General features: G+C 31.1%; 2 protein-coding genes across 3 annotated transcripts; both read right to left on the reverse strand.

Moving 5' to 3' along the window:
* Positions 1–3713: 3713 nt before the first annotated feature.
* Positions 3714–4966, reverse strand: LOC108320707 (putative ripening-related protein 1). The gene has a single exon (XM_017552221.2). It carries the CDS (start codon positions 4397–4399, stop codon positions 3833–3835), a length of 567 nt encoding a protein of 188 aa, XP_017407710.1. The 5' UTR covers positions 4400–4966; the 3' UTR covers positions 3714–3832.
* A 3749-nt stretch (positions 4967–8715) lies between these two features.
* LOC108320702 (exosome complex exonuclease RRP46 homolog) lies at positions 8716–14083 on the reverse strand. 2 transcript variants are annotated; one of them, XM_017552213.2, is made up of 8 exons: positions 13931–14083; positions 13201–13526; positions 13025–13125; positions 12747–12767; positions 11741–11813; positions 11585–11652; positions 10614–10746; positions 8716–9100 (listed from the first exon to the last, which is right to left on the reverse strand). In XM_017552213.2, exons 2-8 carry the CDS (start codon positions 13418–13420, stop codon positions 8994–8996), a joined length of 723 nt encoding a protein of 240 aa, XP_017407702.1. In that variant the 5' UTR covers positions 13421–13526; positions 13931–14083; the 3' UTR covers positions 8716–8993. The 2 variants fall into 2 exon arrangements, with proteins under 2 accessions (XP_017407702.1, XP_017407703.1); XM_017552214.2 differs by having other exon boundaries at positions 13201–13523; positions 13931–14068.
* Between the last annotated feature and the right edge of the window lie 1956 nt (positions 14084–16039).

Here is a 16039-nt window from a genome sequence, read left to right on the forward strand (position 1 = left end):
AGCCTCACTTATATACTATGTCTTACTTTCTGAAGCCTTATGGTCAGACCCCTCTCTGCCTGCTTCTATATAACTTACGAATCATATGTTTATGTCAAAGCCTTATGGTCAGACTACTTTCTGCCTGCTTTCATAAACCTCAGGTGTTACTTTGCTCATACCAAACTCTCATAGTATAACTCGAACATACTACTCCCGGTAGTAAACATCATTTCATAAGTAATGATTTCTCATATCCACTCCAACATTTCATAAAACCAACAATTCATACCCTCTTATCCACCTAACTCAATCATGTTCATTCTTTAATCAAGAATTCATAATAACCCGTTTTGGTATCAATAAATTAAACATATTACCATATATTATGCTTCATATTATAAACTCATTTTGCCCATAACGAGTATGACTCAACATATTTTCACCAAACAAAGATCATGGATCAACCAAAATATATCAACATATCGTAGGAACTACATATTAAAGTCTAGGCTCAATGTAATAATAAATAAAATATATATGAAATTTTTACCATGATAATATTATGCATCTACAATCAACTTGTTTTATTTTATTTTCATCCTAGTAGAAATTTTTCTTTACTCCAATTGGTCACCGGAGAGGACCCAGATGTCTGAACGCATCAAACTCACCTTCGACGCCAGCACATATGACTAGTCACAACTGACTGGACCAGGCCAGGGCTGCTCTATGATCAGAGATGTGCCAACTCAGGTTTTTAAGGTTCCTCTATCCTACCAACAAACGGAGGCCCTCAATAATTAATCAATTTATTTATTTAATTTATCTACCTTGTTGCCTTATGCTCTAAATCTAAAATGCCTAATTTTAATATTTTTACTTCCTCTCACAACAACCTCAAACAGTATCTGTATATCTATTTAATACTCATATATAAGCAATTACAGAACCCTTACTCCAGACCTTCCAACAAGATCAATTTCAGCCAACAAACTCATTCAATAAATTCATCGCATCTCAACATGTACAATTTAACAGTTTCAGTTATAACACCCAATATAATAAAAGTCATAAAACAGTTTCGCAAGAGAACACCAGTTCAACATTCGTATATTTATAAATTCATACAAAAATAATTAGTTGCCCTTACCATCAAAATAATATTAATATAAAAATTCAGGGGAAACAAGAAGTTGAATCTGGCAGAGCCGGTTAGACAACTTCTCATCCTTCCACAAAGATGCAATAAAAAAAATAGATAAGACAATAAAATTTATGGGGAAACAAGAAGTTGAATCTGGCAGAGCCGGTTAGACAACTTCTAATCCATCCAAAAATACAATATAATTAAATAACACGAACATTAACATGTCTGGGGAAACAAGAAGTTGAATCTGGCAGAGCCGGTTAGACAACTTCTAATCCATCCAAAAATACAATATAATTAAATAACACGAACATTAACATGTCTGGGGAAACAAGAAGTTGAATCTGGCAGAGCCGGTTAGACAACTTCTAATCCATCCAAAAATACAATATAAATAAATAAGGAAAGCAATAAAATGTTTGGGGAAACAAGAAATTGAATCTGGCAGAGCCGGTTAGACAATTTCTAATCCTTCCAAAATACAAAAATAAACAAATAATAACATACAAATGGCATAACATAATCAACATCACATTTTACAACTATCACACTTGGATATCAACACGAAAGCATACTCTCATTTAAATTCAAGATCATACAGAAACAAAATACTTCATATTCAAGATTTAAGATTAGACAAAAGCAAAATATAGCATATTCAAGACTCAAGATAATACAAAGGGAAATACTCAAAGTTAGCTCCCCTTACCTCTATTCCAGACTTAGTTTCCTCTTCTCAAACCGTTCTCCAGAAACTTCCAGAATTTCCCCTCTTCAACTAGAATTTACTCCAACTCTCTTCTCTCACAATTTCTCTAGAATTTTGGTGTAAATTTCCAGCCTCCCCCCCTTGGCTATTTATAGTAAAAAAATTTACTATTCATTTTTACTATTCATTTTACTATTGCAAAAATAATTTTTTATTTGCAAATTGGTGAATTCTGATCTCAAAGCTACGTGTAACACTTATCCTTTCCAAAAATAATTTTTTTTTACTATTCACTTTTTACTATTCACTTTTTACTATTCACAATTTACTATTCACTAATTTTTTTTTTCTAGTAACTAACAAATATTTTCAAGGATCTTACAATTAAGTTGCTTACTATTTCGTCAGTGTATTAGATGACCTTTTTCTGGTACTTGACTTATGTGATTGATTGCTTACAAACCTCACTCAAGCAATTTCATCATGATCTATATGGAGTATATTTCTATGTTATTATGTTCGTTGTTTTTATATTATGTTATGTATTAGTATAACTTCGTTTAATTATCGCCTTCATAAAAAATTAATAAATCTCACTTCTATAACAAATAAATTCATACTACTTGGAACTACATTATATTCAAAACAAATACTACATTTAAAAAAAAACTTTTTACTAAATTATAATTTAATTAATTTTTATAAATTATTTTTAATAATTATTTGTAATTTTTTACTCTTAATAAACATTTTTACAAATAAGTATAACATAAACAAATATCATTTTATATCACCTTAATACCTAGGGGCATTTTGGTAATCTATAATTTCTACCAATTAAACAATTTTTTTAAAACTGTCACATCAATCAAATCCTACACTAATTCTCACAAACTTTACCTCTAAATCTACTCTCAATCACCTCCAAATCCCCTCAAATAAACACAAAAAAATTACCCTCAAATCCCCTCAAATTCATTCAATCACTCTCCCCCAAATCATCTCCTCCAATCAACCCCAAATGAACACACCCTTAAGGAATCACTACGCCACAGTGATTACAAGACAAGTTTCACCAGATTGTTAAACCCAGAAATCGCGATAGGATTTTTAGATAAGGGTAATTTGATTTAACCCATTTCGTTAAACCCAACTGACAGCATTATATTTTTTTTTTAATTTACACATTCAAATATAACAAATGTGCCACATATTGCAAAAAGTTTACACATCATTCGGTTTTGGTCACAGAGACAACTGCATCGTTATGTTTTTAACGCCGTAAGCCAAAAAAATCATTTTGAACATTTTTTAACGAAATATGGGATCTAACTGAACTTTTTTAAAACGTAAGACAAATTTGAACAAAAGCCCAAAAACTAGGGACCAAATAATGTATTAAACCTAATAAAATTTAATAGATGCCTTGATAGCTCCAACACAACCTTTGGAAGTTATCTTTTAGTTTCTTATTTAAAAAAGAATAGTTTTGAAAGTATTTAAAATATATTTTTTACTTTCTTATTTTAAAAATAACTTCGATTAATATTTTTGGGATAGCATATTAAATACTTTTAGAATAACACGTCAAATGAGTCGAATTGAAAAACATTCTTAATTGAAGGGATGATATGAGGATTTTTATAAACTAGAAATTAAACCGGGTGATGGGTATTAAAATTATGAATTTTACAAAATCTAAGTACAAAACTATAATATACAATACATTACTTTTCACTCGCCATAGTTTGTTAAGCTAAAAGATGAATAAGAAATAATATAAAATCTAAACCACAATCCAATGAATAAGCTAAGTCAATACATTATCAACAAATGAAAGGTTTACATTTTATAGAAAATTAACCATAACCGATACATAATATAAAGAAACAAACTTATTTATCAATATAATTTTAAAAGATAAATTTACGCATAGTTCAATTTTATAAAACTGATTTCTAAAATGAATTTTTCACCAATTTGTGCAATAAGATTTAAGCATGAGACCATGTAATATCCATCCATCCCCATTGGTTCATGGGGATGCCTAAGGCTTTCCACACAGCCATTGAGGCAGCAACAATGTTGTTGGCACAAGGAGGTTGATAGCCATGATGTTTGTCACATCCTTGTGATGAGTCACATTCATCAACCACCATGGCCACCACACTTCTGCCATTGCCTCTAATGGTGATGTTATGGAGGCAAATGCTCTTGTGGTCGAACCATCCAGTGGAAAGTGCCACCACAGATGTGTCATCAGAATGATATTGGTTGTCACATTTTGAAGGGCTGTCGCCATCTCCACCCTTCTCAAAGCTATTAAGAGTGAGATATGCTTTGGTGTGACTAGACACTGTTGGTGAACATGTGTATGTGGGATATGTTTTTCCTGGCACACAGCACAAATCATCCTCTTCATTGCAATGCCCTGAAGGCATCTTTCCTCCTTTAACTCTGCCACTAGGTTGGCATTTTTCAGCTTCAATGTTCAAACCATTTGACAGGAAGAGAAAGACCAAAAAAGGAAAGGTTGCTCTTGTGAAAAAATTAATCTTCATTTTCTATGCTGATAGTTTGGTTCTACTCTCTGTTCTTTTGAGTACTTTGATGCCAGAATGAGAAGCTTATTTAAAGAGACTATGTTTAAACTATATGACAATTAACAGCAAGATGTAGTTGATTGTTATAGGAAGTGATCCTTTAGAAAAATGGTAGAAACAACTATGTTCTGCTTTGTTACTTCACAAAATGACAATTTACAGTATCCAAAAGTTTGTGTATTTCGCTCTCTGCATTCCATAGTTTGAGGAAACAACCAAAGGACATGTCAAAAGTTGGGAACTAAAATTGCAATTTGTTTAGGTAATTGTGGTGTAGGTTGTTGAATGGTAACTTGTGTTGTGCTAGTCAATACCAACCAATAATTTACTAAGTATGGTCAAATGAAATAATCAAAATCATGAGTTAGATTTATAATTTACGTTCTAAGATTTATTGAGAAGTAGGTGTAGATGTTGACTGCAAACTCAACTTACTAGTGTGATATGCAATTAGAGGTTGACACTCCTTTATTAAATTGCCTTAAATATACTTGTTGATTTTGAAAATTATCTTGTTTTTCATTTATTTATAAATTGTTCACTTTTAACTGTTGAAAATATATAACTAACAATGTATTTTAAATTCTAGGCGAGTAACTAAAATTGTATCACTTTTAACAAGTAAATAATATTTATAAAAACAAGTGATGTCAAACCAGGTCATTCGGTCCAATCCGGCTTAGTCCATTACGAGTTAGTCATCTAGTGAGCTAACCCAACCTTGTTTATTTATTAGCGAGCCAAAAAAAATTGAACCTGGTCTGATCCATCAGGGCTTGGTGGGTTAAACGGGTTGGCTCACTATCTCATTTAATTACAAGTTTTTTTTAAAATCCAAAAAAAATTATAATTTTTTTGTAATTCAAATTTAAATAATTTCATTCTAAAAGATGTTGAACTTCAAAGACAATTTAAAATAAAAAAATTAACATACAACTCAAATGTAATCCAAAAGCAAACCCAAAAAACGAATAAATAAGTTTATAATATTGATAATTTTTGTATCACTTATCCATTTATAATATTAGTGTATTGAATGCATAAATTTATAATATTTTGCTCTCTTCAAACATCTTTTTTCTTTATTCCCTTTATGATACAATAAAAAAATGATAACTAATAATATTGAAATAAAAAATAAAAAATAATTAAATTAAACTAGGCGAAAATTGACCCATATAAAAAAATTATTTTTTTCAAACTCAATCCGGTCTGAATCTGTGGTGGACCAGGTTAATCTGCGAATTCTAACATATTTTGACAACAATAATTAAAAACTAATGAGTTATCATTTTAAAACCTTATTTCTAGGTTTAATACATCATTTGTTCCCTACTTTTAGGGGTTTGGTTCAAAGTGATCCTATCTTTTAAAAAAGTTTAATAAGACCCCATATTTCGTTAAAAAATGTTCAATCTGGTCCTTTTCGCTCACGTCGTTAAAAACATAACGATGCAAATGCCACCGTGGCCAAACTTGAGTGAGTATTGCAGTTTGATGAATACGTGGCACGTTTGAAGAGGTTGCACTGTGTAAATATTTTAAAAAAATTAAAATGACGTAAGTTAGGTGCAAATCCCAACAGTCACACCATATGCAAATCCTCCAACCTGGTCCAAAATCACTCTCTAATGATGATGGAATGACAACGCCATTGCATTTGCATCAAAGGGCTCCACCCCAATAATCCTCACCTTTGGATTAACCCTCTTCACATAACAATCACCGTAGAGCAGATAACTCCCTTTTCCAACAACTCCTTGGGAAGTTTTGCCATCATATTATAAGCTCCACGAATCTTAAATGAGAAAACGAGTTGCAAATCCTCTCTCTTGAGCCAAACCTTAACCCCGAGTTTCCGAGAAAGCTTTGGCGCCAATTGTAGAGAGGACTCAATTGCTACGTCGTAGACCTTCGAAGTGACAATATTCGTCAAATAACTCAACGCATTCATCACGCCATCACCACCACTATCGGACCGAGACCGGTGGGGAACCGCACCGACGTATTCCGGTGGGTACTAAAGGGAATCCGGCTAGACTCGGGGGTGCGGGGGAGCCACTAGCTGGGTATCTTTTTGCAAGTGAAGAGTTTCAATGCATGTGGGGCCACGGTAAGATGAAGAAAAATATTATATTTTCTTCCTGTTAGTGTAGACGTTGGAATCCTGAGAGTTAGAAGGGATTTTTGATATTGGCATTTAATGGTTTTCATGATAGCTACCTTGGGAGCGAAATCATAATATGGTTAATACCAAGTGCATGAAATTGTTGTTGTGCATGTGCTGCTATGTCCCTTGTTGATAGGTAAAGTACGCAAATGATATTTTGGGGTTGCATGGGTGGATTATAAGAATGGTGAAGGGTTACAGGCTAAGGTTTTCGTTGTGCATATTTTAAATTTTGAGTCTATAAAATAAGTCTAGGGAAGCTAAAGGAGTTTTCTTTGAAGATATAAAGATTGATGAGAGAAGTGCAGAGGTTATCTAATGGTCACAGTTTTGTTGTCAATAAGCAAGGATTCTTTGTTTTAGTTATATTGATATTGTCCTAACAGTGAAATATCTAGTTTTATGGGTTTCGAAAATTATATCATTTTTCAGTTATTATTGAGTGGAATAGTATATAGGGTGATATAGGGTGGAATCTGGAGGTGAGTGTATAAAACTGATGCATTGTTGGGTAGTGTTTAAAGAAATATTCTCTCTTTAATCAATACATTAATATCTCTCTCTTCAACCATTAAAAGTCATTTACGTTTCTCTCTCTCTATATTTAATTCTTCAAACAGCCATTTACGTTTCTCTCTGCATTTAATTCTTTCAGTCATATATTTATCAAACTGCACAGCTCACTCGATGATGTCATATATAAATATTTTTTAAATTGAAAGCATAGATCTAAATATCAAACTAAACTTGCACTTGGTTTGCTAAAAAGAATACACACATAAAAATTATTCCTCATATATACAAACAAAATTATTACATCCTAATTTTATTTCCCATTCTCTAAATATATTACTTTATTTCCCTTCATTTGTTTGTCTTTTGTTCTTCAGTTTTACCAAACAACCAAACAATCATTTCATTTTCTACTACTTTACTCTTCTCATTTTCTATTTTATCGTGTATCCTTTCTTTCGTAACCCATAGGCTCTGTGGAAAGACTTGGCTGTGTTTCGTTAGCAATGGGGTGCTCTTAGGGACAATAAAAGATCATATAACGGATATTCTGTAAGAAGGAATGGGCGTTTCTATTTTGTAATTTAATTGATTCTGTTAACTCTATAATCAGGTATATGTTGGTGGTCATCATAATGTAAATTATGAAATTTCTTGCAGTAAATACTTTCATTGCAATGTGTTTTGTTCAAGGAATGTGTATTTCTATAATCACCTGTGTTAGATTGTAAATTACGAACATTCGTGCAATAAATACTTTCATTGCAAGTGTTATGCGTTTTGTTCAACTTTCCAAATTTCCCTTCGTAAGTGATCTAACCAATCAAAATTAGAACTACCAAAAGCTTTTTCTCACTGACAGAAGTCAGCTACCTAAATCAAATGCCGTTATAATGTTTAGTAGCAAGTCATACTAATAAACAAATTGGCTTTTAGATCTTTAACATAATCCTATAAATAGCTTGTCCCCAATCTCTCTCTGCCTCTACCCCATTTGATCTATTCTCCTTAATGTGCATACAACCCTAGGACTCTTTTCCTGCCTGGTTATGAAAAACAAAGGGGAGAGGCTCCCTTTATAAACTGTTAATAGTCATCTCACAATTTGAATTACACAAGAAATAAAGGTTTTATGCAAAAGGGTTTCTGACAGCTTTAATGAATCAGGACAATGTTGAGGGTCCGTTAGAGGGAAAACCGAAGGAGGAAATAGTTAAAGAGAGGAGAGGAGAAACGGGGTTACATATAGAGGGAACGTGAGAGGTGTCTGGGGGTGGATTGGGGTTCTTTGTTATTAGGCAGAGAAATAGTTTCTATCGGAGCTTATGCTCTGGGGATTATAGGGGTTCTTCTCTGTAAAAGTTTTATTTTCAATATATAAGACAAATTTCAACCTACATTGAATTGGGTTCCTAACAGTTTTTTCACAAAGATGACAAAACAGAACACTAACGTCAGGACCTAATTCTATCCCTAGTCTTTCATAGGTCGTACAAAATTTGCTGTAACAGGAGCCATGACGCGAAGAAATCATAATCATGGATCATACAACTTCTACAAATTATTTCAAACATTTTTCTTTGAGAGCACCTGATTGCAATCCTTTGCTTAAACTTATAAATTCACACAGAAATACATTAAGGACAGATAATATACAACTAACCAAGAGACCAGGAAAGACCAGATTGATTGGCTTTCGCAATTTTACAATCAACCACGAACAAAATCCTTTAATCATTTCAATGAAAATTTCATGAATGGGACATATATGCAACACTATCTGCGGAGATATCCCATCCTCCCCCCTTGCTGCAGGGGGGAAATTAGACACTAATAAACTACATCCAAAAAGATAGGAAATCACCCTGCTTAAGATCCCTCACTTGTAGATTTCGGTCCTATGTTCTTCCTCAAAAATTCAGACAACCTTGCACTAGCAGCACGACCTCTTTCTAGGCAGTGAAGATAATCATCCGCTACAAAAAGGTTAAACAGAAAACTTATTAGATAATTGTAAACACCCTATTTTTATTTTATCATATTTTATTACAATTATACTTATTATAGCTTATCAGGCCTAGCACATTCATGCATATATATATATATATATATATATATATATATATATATATATATATATATATATATATATATATATATATATATTCCTTATATTTTTTACTCCTTCCATTAGGGAGTACTATTCTTTTTAATCCTCCAATTTTTCAAAATGATGTTTATAGTCACCAGGCTTAGACGGCGTTGGTAACATAGCTGATATGACTAGCATGTGTTCAAGTCCACACATGGTAGTTGGTATTTTGTTTTAGGAAGTGGAATTTCTAATTAATATGGTAGATGTGATAAATAAGAAAACCCTAAATGCATCCATTACAAGGGAGGAAACAGGCCAAAGTAGCATCAATAGAAGAAAAATAAAGTGGAGCAAGATTTAAGGTACAATCTATGCAGGTAGAAAGCATCTACAAGGGTTAGAATTGCAAGTAGCCAACCCTTTTTCTTCTTCCTTTTTGGTGACCTTTCTAATAATTCTTTATGCCAGTGTTGTTATTGGACATAAGAGGCTCTTCTAATGTTACTAAAAATGTCATCATCATATTACGTTTGCATCATAATTCAGAGTAATGCCTTTAGAACCCTATTTAAATTCCACCACTTCAGCCATCACTTCATCGTGATCATACATACAGGCAATATCATTGCTAACTTGACCTTTCCAGAGCTAAACGCGAGCAATAGTACTTTCCTTCTCTCCAAAAAGAGAAAAATACAATTCTTCCCCGTCGTTTGTTTCATCTTGTGGTTTGGTGAATATAATGCATTACATTTATTTGTATGAACTTTACAAAAAATCACCTTCAATAATTTGAATTTGATTTAACATTAGAGGAAATTCAAATTAGAAAATAACTTGATTAAGTAAAAAAAAATATATTCCTATGATCTTAAATTGAACATTTTTGGTTAACAAAAAATGGTCCAAAAAATATTTCAGTGATTTACTTTGGATTTTTATTCCTTAGAATTAGTAACAAAATTAACAATAAACACTCCATACATTGATTTTCACTCATTAGGATTAGGTGATAAAAGGTATTTAATTTTTGTTTTGATAGACTTAAAAATGCATGTCAAAAAGCTTGAAGTTTTTATTTGCATAATTAATTTAGGGTAATTGTCTCAGGACAGGAGTAAGGGACGTGGTATAGGGCCCAGTTTAATTTCCACATTGCATACAATTAATTCCCTTTGTTTTTTCCAACGTTTTCCCAGAATGTAATAAAATTGGTGGTGGCTCCACTCATTTTCATTGTCACAACAATCACAGTAGAAGAGAAAACCAACACAAGCACAGTCTATGCAAGCATATGCTTAAGCAATACTAGGTAAAGTTAAAATATTTATGGCACAAACAATTCCCACTGAAGGAACTGAATATGAAAAGTTAAAGAAAGTGTTGCAGAATACCTGACATGGCACCTTGTGTAACAGATGTCATGATTCCATGTGCCATAGGCTCACTACCCACCTGCAATGGTCTATCGGGTAGGACTGAAACAATAGCATTTGGAAAAACTAAATTGGCCAGTGCTTTTAGTTTCTGCCATAATATTAAAAAGCATTGAATTAGATTTATGTACAAGAAGCATGAGACCTGCGACTCCAGTAAAAGAAATCGCCAGTGCTACAAGGACAAGAAAACATTAACTATACAATTATTATGGGTTTATGGCAAAAAATATATATCATGAGTTGAGTTCCACTAAGCCTCGCAGCATGTCATTAACTAAATGCATGCATGGATTTCTCGAAGATAAAACACAAATTGACTATTGGATGCACAATTAGTTACTAGTCAGAATGTGGACTGCTAGTATCTAATTTAACACATAGTTGAGTATGCCTTTGCCAAAGTAAAAAAGGCTGCCAATATTACAAGGAAAACCAAATTCCCTTTAATCATGAATATAAAGACTCCAATCTTATAGTTTTAACATGGAAGAATAAAGATCTGTTGAGTTTGCATTGCAAATGAACTAGGTATTACTGAACAATGTGCTTGACCATATCTTCTAATATCACAGAAGCACATAAAGGCAAAAGGTTAAATAATATTAGTTTATAAAAAGTTTAACAATGATGTGCCATCAAGAATAAAGTTGACTGTTTCTGTTTTCAATAAGAGCATTAATGTTAATCACCCCTAAAGTGAGGATAACGTAATTTATTTATCCTTATAACACCAATGACAAAAGGCTGGTCATGACACCAATAACTAAAATGGGAAACAAAGGTTTAGTGACATTTTCAAATATTATCCACAAGGCATGTAGAATACAAATGAGTAAAATGTAGGCCAAATTTTAGTCAGCTGACTAAATTTCCAAGAAATTAGATGGAAATAAAATGACATTTTAACCAAAAGCGATTCTACTGACCTCCTCTTCATCTTTGGTTGGATCCAATAAAATAGAACCACTATCTGTTACAGAACAACATATTGCCACTGTAGAGACAAGTACGAGAATTCATTATTATTAATAGAATGAAAACAGAGAAATAAACCAAGAGACAAACTAACTAGTCTAGATTACCAGCAAGATGCTTTAGGGGAATTCCAGCATCAACAAGCGCAGCACATGCAGCATTTATTGCACATGGAAGAAGCTATATATTCAGCTAAGTCAAGAAAAAGGAGCAAAAAATCCAGAAGCATATATTTTAAATATTGATCTCTTTAGGTATCCACCCGCCATGTAATAAACAATAAAATCAAACTGAAAAGTATTTGATGGAATTGATGGTAATCTAATTTGTTCTTTCATAGTCCTATGCATGTAGTAACTCCCCCCTGAACAGAATGACCGTATACCAGTCCACTACCCAACACCTATCTAATTTGTTCTTTCAGAAATACCCATAAAATTGGATTAGAAAAATAGCAGTAATCTTTCACAGAGAAATAAAGAACTATTACAGAACCACATGCATCAAGAGAATTGGTCTTATCCTTCAAGTTTGAAGAGAGTATAACAATGGTCAAGTAAAATAATGGTCCAGCATTAACCACTTAAAATGGCGTTGAAATAGAAACACAAGTTGTGTTGTCCTTCCACCATCAGACTAAAATCCTAAGGGAATACATGTCACAATGAATCAAATCAAACCATAAAGTGAAGAATGCCGAAATTAAAAGGGAGGTTGAAGTAAAAGTACACAATATCATAACCTTAAGGGTCTGTTTGGTGTAGAAATAAAGTGAATAAATATAAAAATGATGATTGAAAAAAAAAGTGAGAAATAAAGAAAAATTTAATTTTATTTCGTTGGAGAGAAATAGAGAAGAAACCAGGAGAGAGAGAGAGAGAGAGAGAGAGAGAGAGAGAGAGAGAGAAGAACACACTAAGGTAAAAAAATAGAGTGAAAAAGTATTGGTGGGACCAATTCACCTTTTAATTCTCTCCTTCCTATTTCTATAATATACCAAACAACCGATTCAAATTCGTCAACCCTATTTCCACTTCTTCCCCCACCCAAACATATCATAAAAAAACAATTACCATATCAAACATATTAGAACTGAACTTTTAAGTAGGATACAGCACCATCATCATTGAGAACCTGCAGTAGAATCAATGAGTGAAAAGTTAAGTTATCAATAAACACAAATAACATATATCATAATATATTTACAAGCAAATAAAATTCTAATTTTAACTGACAACATTCACACAAAACAACAGGTGAAGAGAATAGTTATTATCCTAGTAAGAAATAAAATAAAATAAAACATAGCTGCATTGCACCAAGTTTTTTGAGTTTAACTAATTATAAAATATGTAACAAACCACATTTCCAATACTGAGAACAAAACTCGCCTGGACAATAACTGAAGTTGTGGTGTTGGGATATATCGTTCGAATGCAAATGCTTTCCAAAGTCTTCTTCAATATCATTTCATACTCCTTCTCCACTTTTCCTAAACCAAGGAAAACAGATATTAAATTTTTACTTTAAAATGAAAAGAAAGAGATGAGTTTAGCATTGTTCCAACCAATTTGTCCAGTCTTCGGTTTCCAAATAACTTCAATGGATGCTTTTTCAGGATTTTCATTCTTCTTGGTTCCAGCTTTGGGTCCATAAACAGCAGCAAGCACTTTGGTTTCTCCTTGAGCCCAACTGGACGAGCCATGGGCACGATGCAGGACAGAACATGAGCAGGCCAGGGGTCTAAGTTGATTAGGACTCCGGCCGTCAGGTCTATCAATCTCCATTGAAATCCCAATCCTTTACGCCCCACCTTGGGGAACCCAAAATACTAGAACGAGTGAACTCAAAAAGAAGAAACAAGAGGAAAGCTGCACTGTCAACCTTGCACTGCTGGAAAACCAAAGGAAGCAGAATAAAAGGGTTAAAACACAAGAATGCCAAAACTTTAGCAAAAATGTACCACTTGGGAAAGAGAAAACAAGATAAACTTTTACCCCCTCCAACTTTAGTCAAAACATAAACTAAATCAACCAGTTTCCTAATCATGTTTTAACTCAAGGGCTAATCCGGAAGAACAAACAATTGAAGCTCTCCATATGAAGCCCAAACGCAATGCATTGAAAGAAAAAAAAAGTGCAAATCGATGAATAGGTACACAATAAAACTCTCGACTCTCTCATTTTCCGAATTCTGAGCCCCGGCCACATTCAAAGCCACTGAGAGAAGCTCCCATGCACAAAAGCATCAATGCAGAAAAATCGAAAGAGAAATTGATGAAAAGAAATAGTGAGTACCTGAAATTAGCGAAACCACAGAGTTGAGAAGTTTGATGCGAATTCAAAGTGCAACTGTAAACATGTACCAATGAACAAGACCTTGAGCCTCAGACTATGACAAAACCTAATTCATAAAACCAAAACAAAAAGGTGTTTGACTAGGGTGAAGTTAAATGTGAAGAATAATAAAGGAATTCTTTTAATAGTATCCCTATCCTATTTTTTTATCTTCTACAATCATTTTTTTAAATTAAAATAATTAATATAATAAAACAATCATCTACAAAATAAATAAAACTATCAATAGCAAAATTATGAAAATATTTATATTTATTTATAACATTAATAAATAAATCTTTTTATACATCAATTTTTATTATGTTATCTTTTAAATGATACTTTTTTAAATTAAAAAATTATCTATAAAACAAATAAAGCTATCTAAATATTTATACTCGTTTTTATAACTAATTTTTATGATTTTTTAATTTAATAATATATTTATTTTAATAAATTATTATAGTAATATTTTTTTTACTTTTTGTTATCGTAGAAAAATAAACACACAAATTGAATTAATAATATTAAAATAATTAAGTATCTATAACTTTATTTTCTTTACGTCTAACTTAATATACCATCATTGTTTTTAGTTTCCATTGATAATAACCAAAATATTATTTTATAAAATAATAATTGTATTTTTTAAATAAAAGTATTATTTTAAAAAATACATACATACTTTATAATTTATATTTAAAAATTATGTTAAAATTAATTTTATGAATACACGCTCACATAGATTTCTCAGGAACCAATCTCTAGGGCACTAAATAAAAGCCCAACAAATTCCCAATAAATTAATCCAATTATCCAACAAAATCAATTGTAATTGTGTTTTACAAGAGTAAAGCGTTTACTGATCTATAAGAAACACATTTGAGGTATTTAAAAAATATTAAATGTATGATATCCAGAAAATATGATTGATAGTATTTTGATAAATGCAGTATTTTTTAATAAACTTAGTTGGATTTTCAATCACTGTAAAATTATACATTTTTATATTTAAATTTAGAAAAAGTATTATGTAAAAACATATTGCTCTTTAGTTATTAGTATTTCATCATAAAAAAATTGTTTATTTTCGTAATAATTCTTTTACCAAATATAATTTTTAATAAATGAGAACTTTATATTTTCTTAAATTAATAAAATAGAAATCCAACTCTTATTTTAATTATTAATTTAGTTTTTATACTTGTTTAGTATATAATTATCAATATTATATACCAAACAAGTATATAATTATCAATATTGATATTATTATAATAATAATAATAATAAGTATATTTATAACTTTAATTTTATTGGAAATTACACTCAACTTTGGCTATGAAATACAATTTTCTTTTATTATTAAAACCAATTATTAACTTTAAAATTAATAGATTTTTTTCTTTGTATCAATCATTCAATAGTTTTTCTGTATTTATATTTTACTTGATTCTTATATTGAATTTTTATCGTATCAATAATTCAATAGTTCTTCTATATATTTATTTTTAATTTGATTCTTATATTTTCTTCTTGACGCGATCTCGTAGAGTTTTTTTTTTATGAAAGTCACATTGACTAAAAAATAAATAAAAATATATATACACATTGTTACGGATATAAAGACAAAAAATTAAGAGCTTAATCATATTCATACAAGATATTGGCACCAGACAATAAGTCACATGGAAATTCACTAGAAATTCATATATTATTAAATATTTAAAAAAATATATTAAACATATGTTTGATATTTTAAATTGAAATTTTAACAATATACATGAAGAATTATTAATAATTATAAATTTATAATAAAATAACAAAATAATATTTTTAATTGATTCTTGTTCTTTTAAGAAAAAATTGAATTTGCTTTTCTAGCAAATCATACAGAACAAGTCATGATAGTTGGTTCCTTTTTCCCTTACTATTTTTTTTGGGTGATGCGTTGCAAGCTTATGGATGAAGAAATTTGTATATATAAGCTAACAAATGTTGTTTAAGATACATATAAACTTCTGTTACTTTTGTGCATTTTATGTATTACATTATGTCGGCATTTTAAATATA

Source organism: Vigna angularis, chromosome 2 (genome assembly GCF_016808095.1).
Source record: "Vigna angularis cultivar LongXiaoDou No.4 chromosome 2, ASM1680809v1, whole genome shotgun sequence".
NCBI classification, from domain to species: Eukaryota; Viridiplantae; Streptophyta; class Magnoliopsida; order Fabales; family Fabaceae; genus Vigna; species Vigna angularis.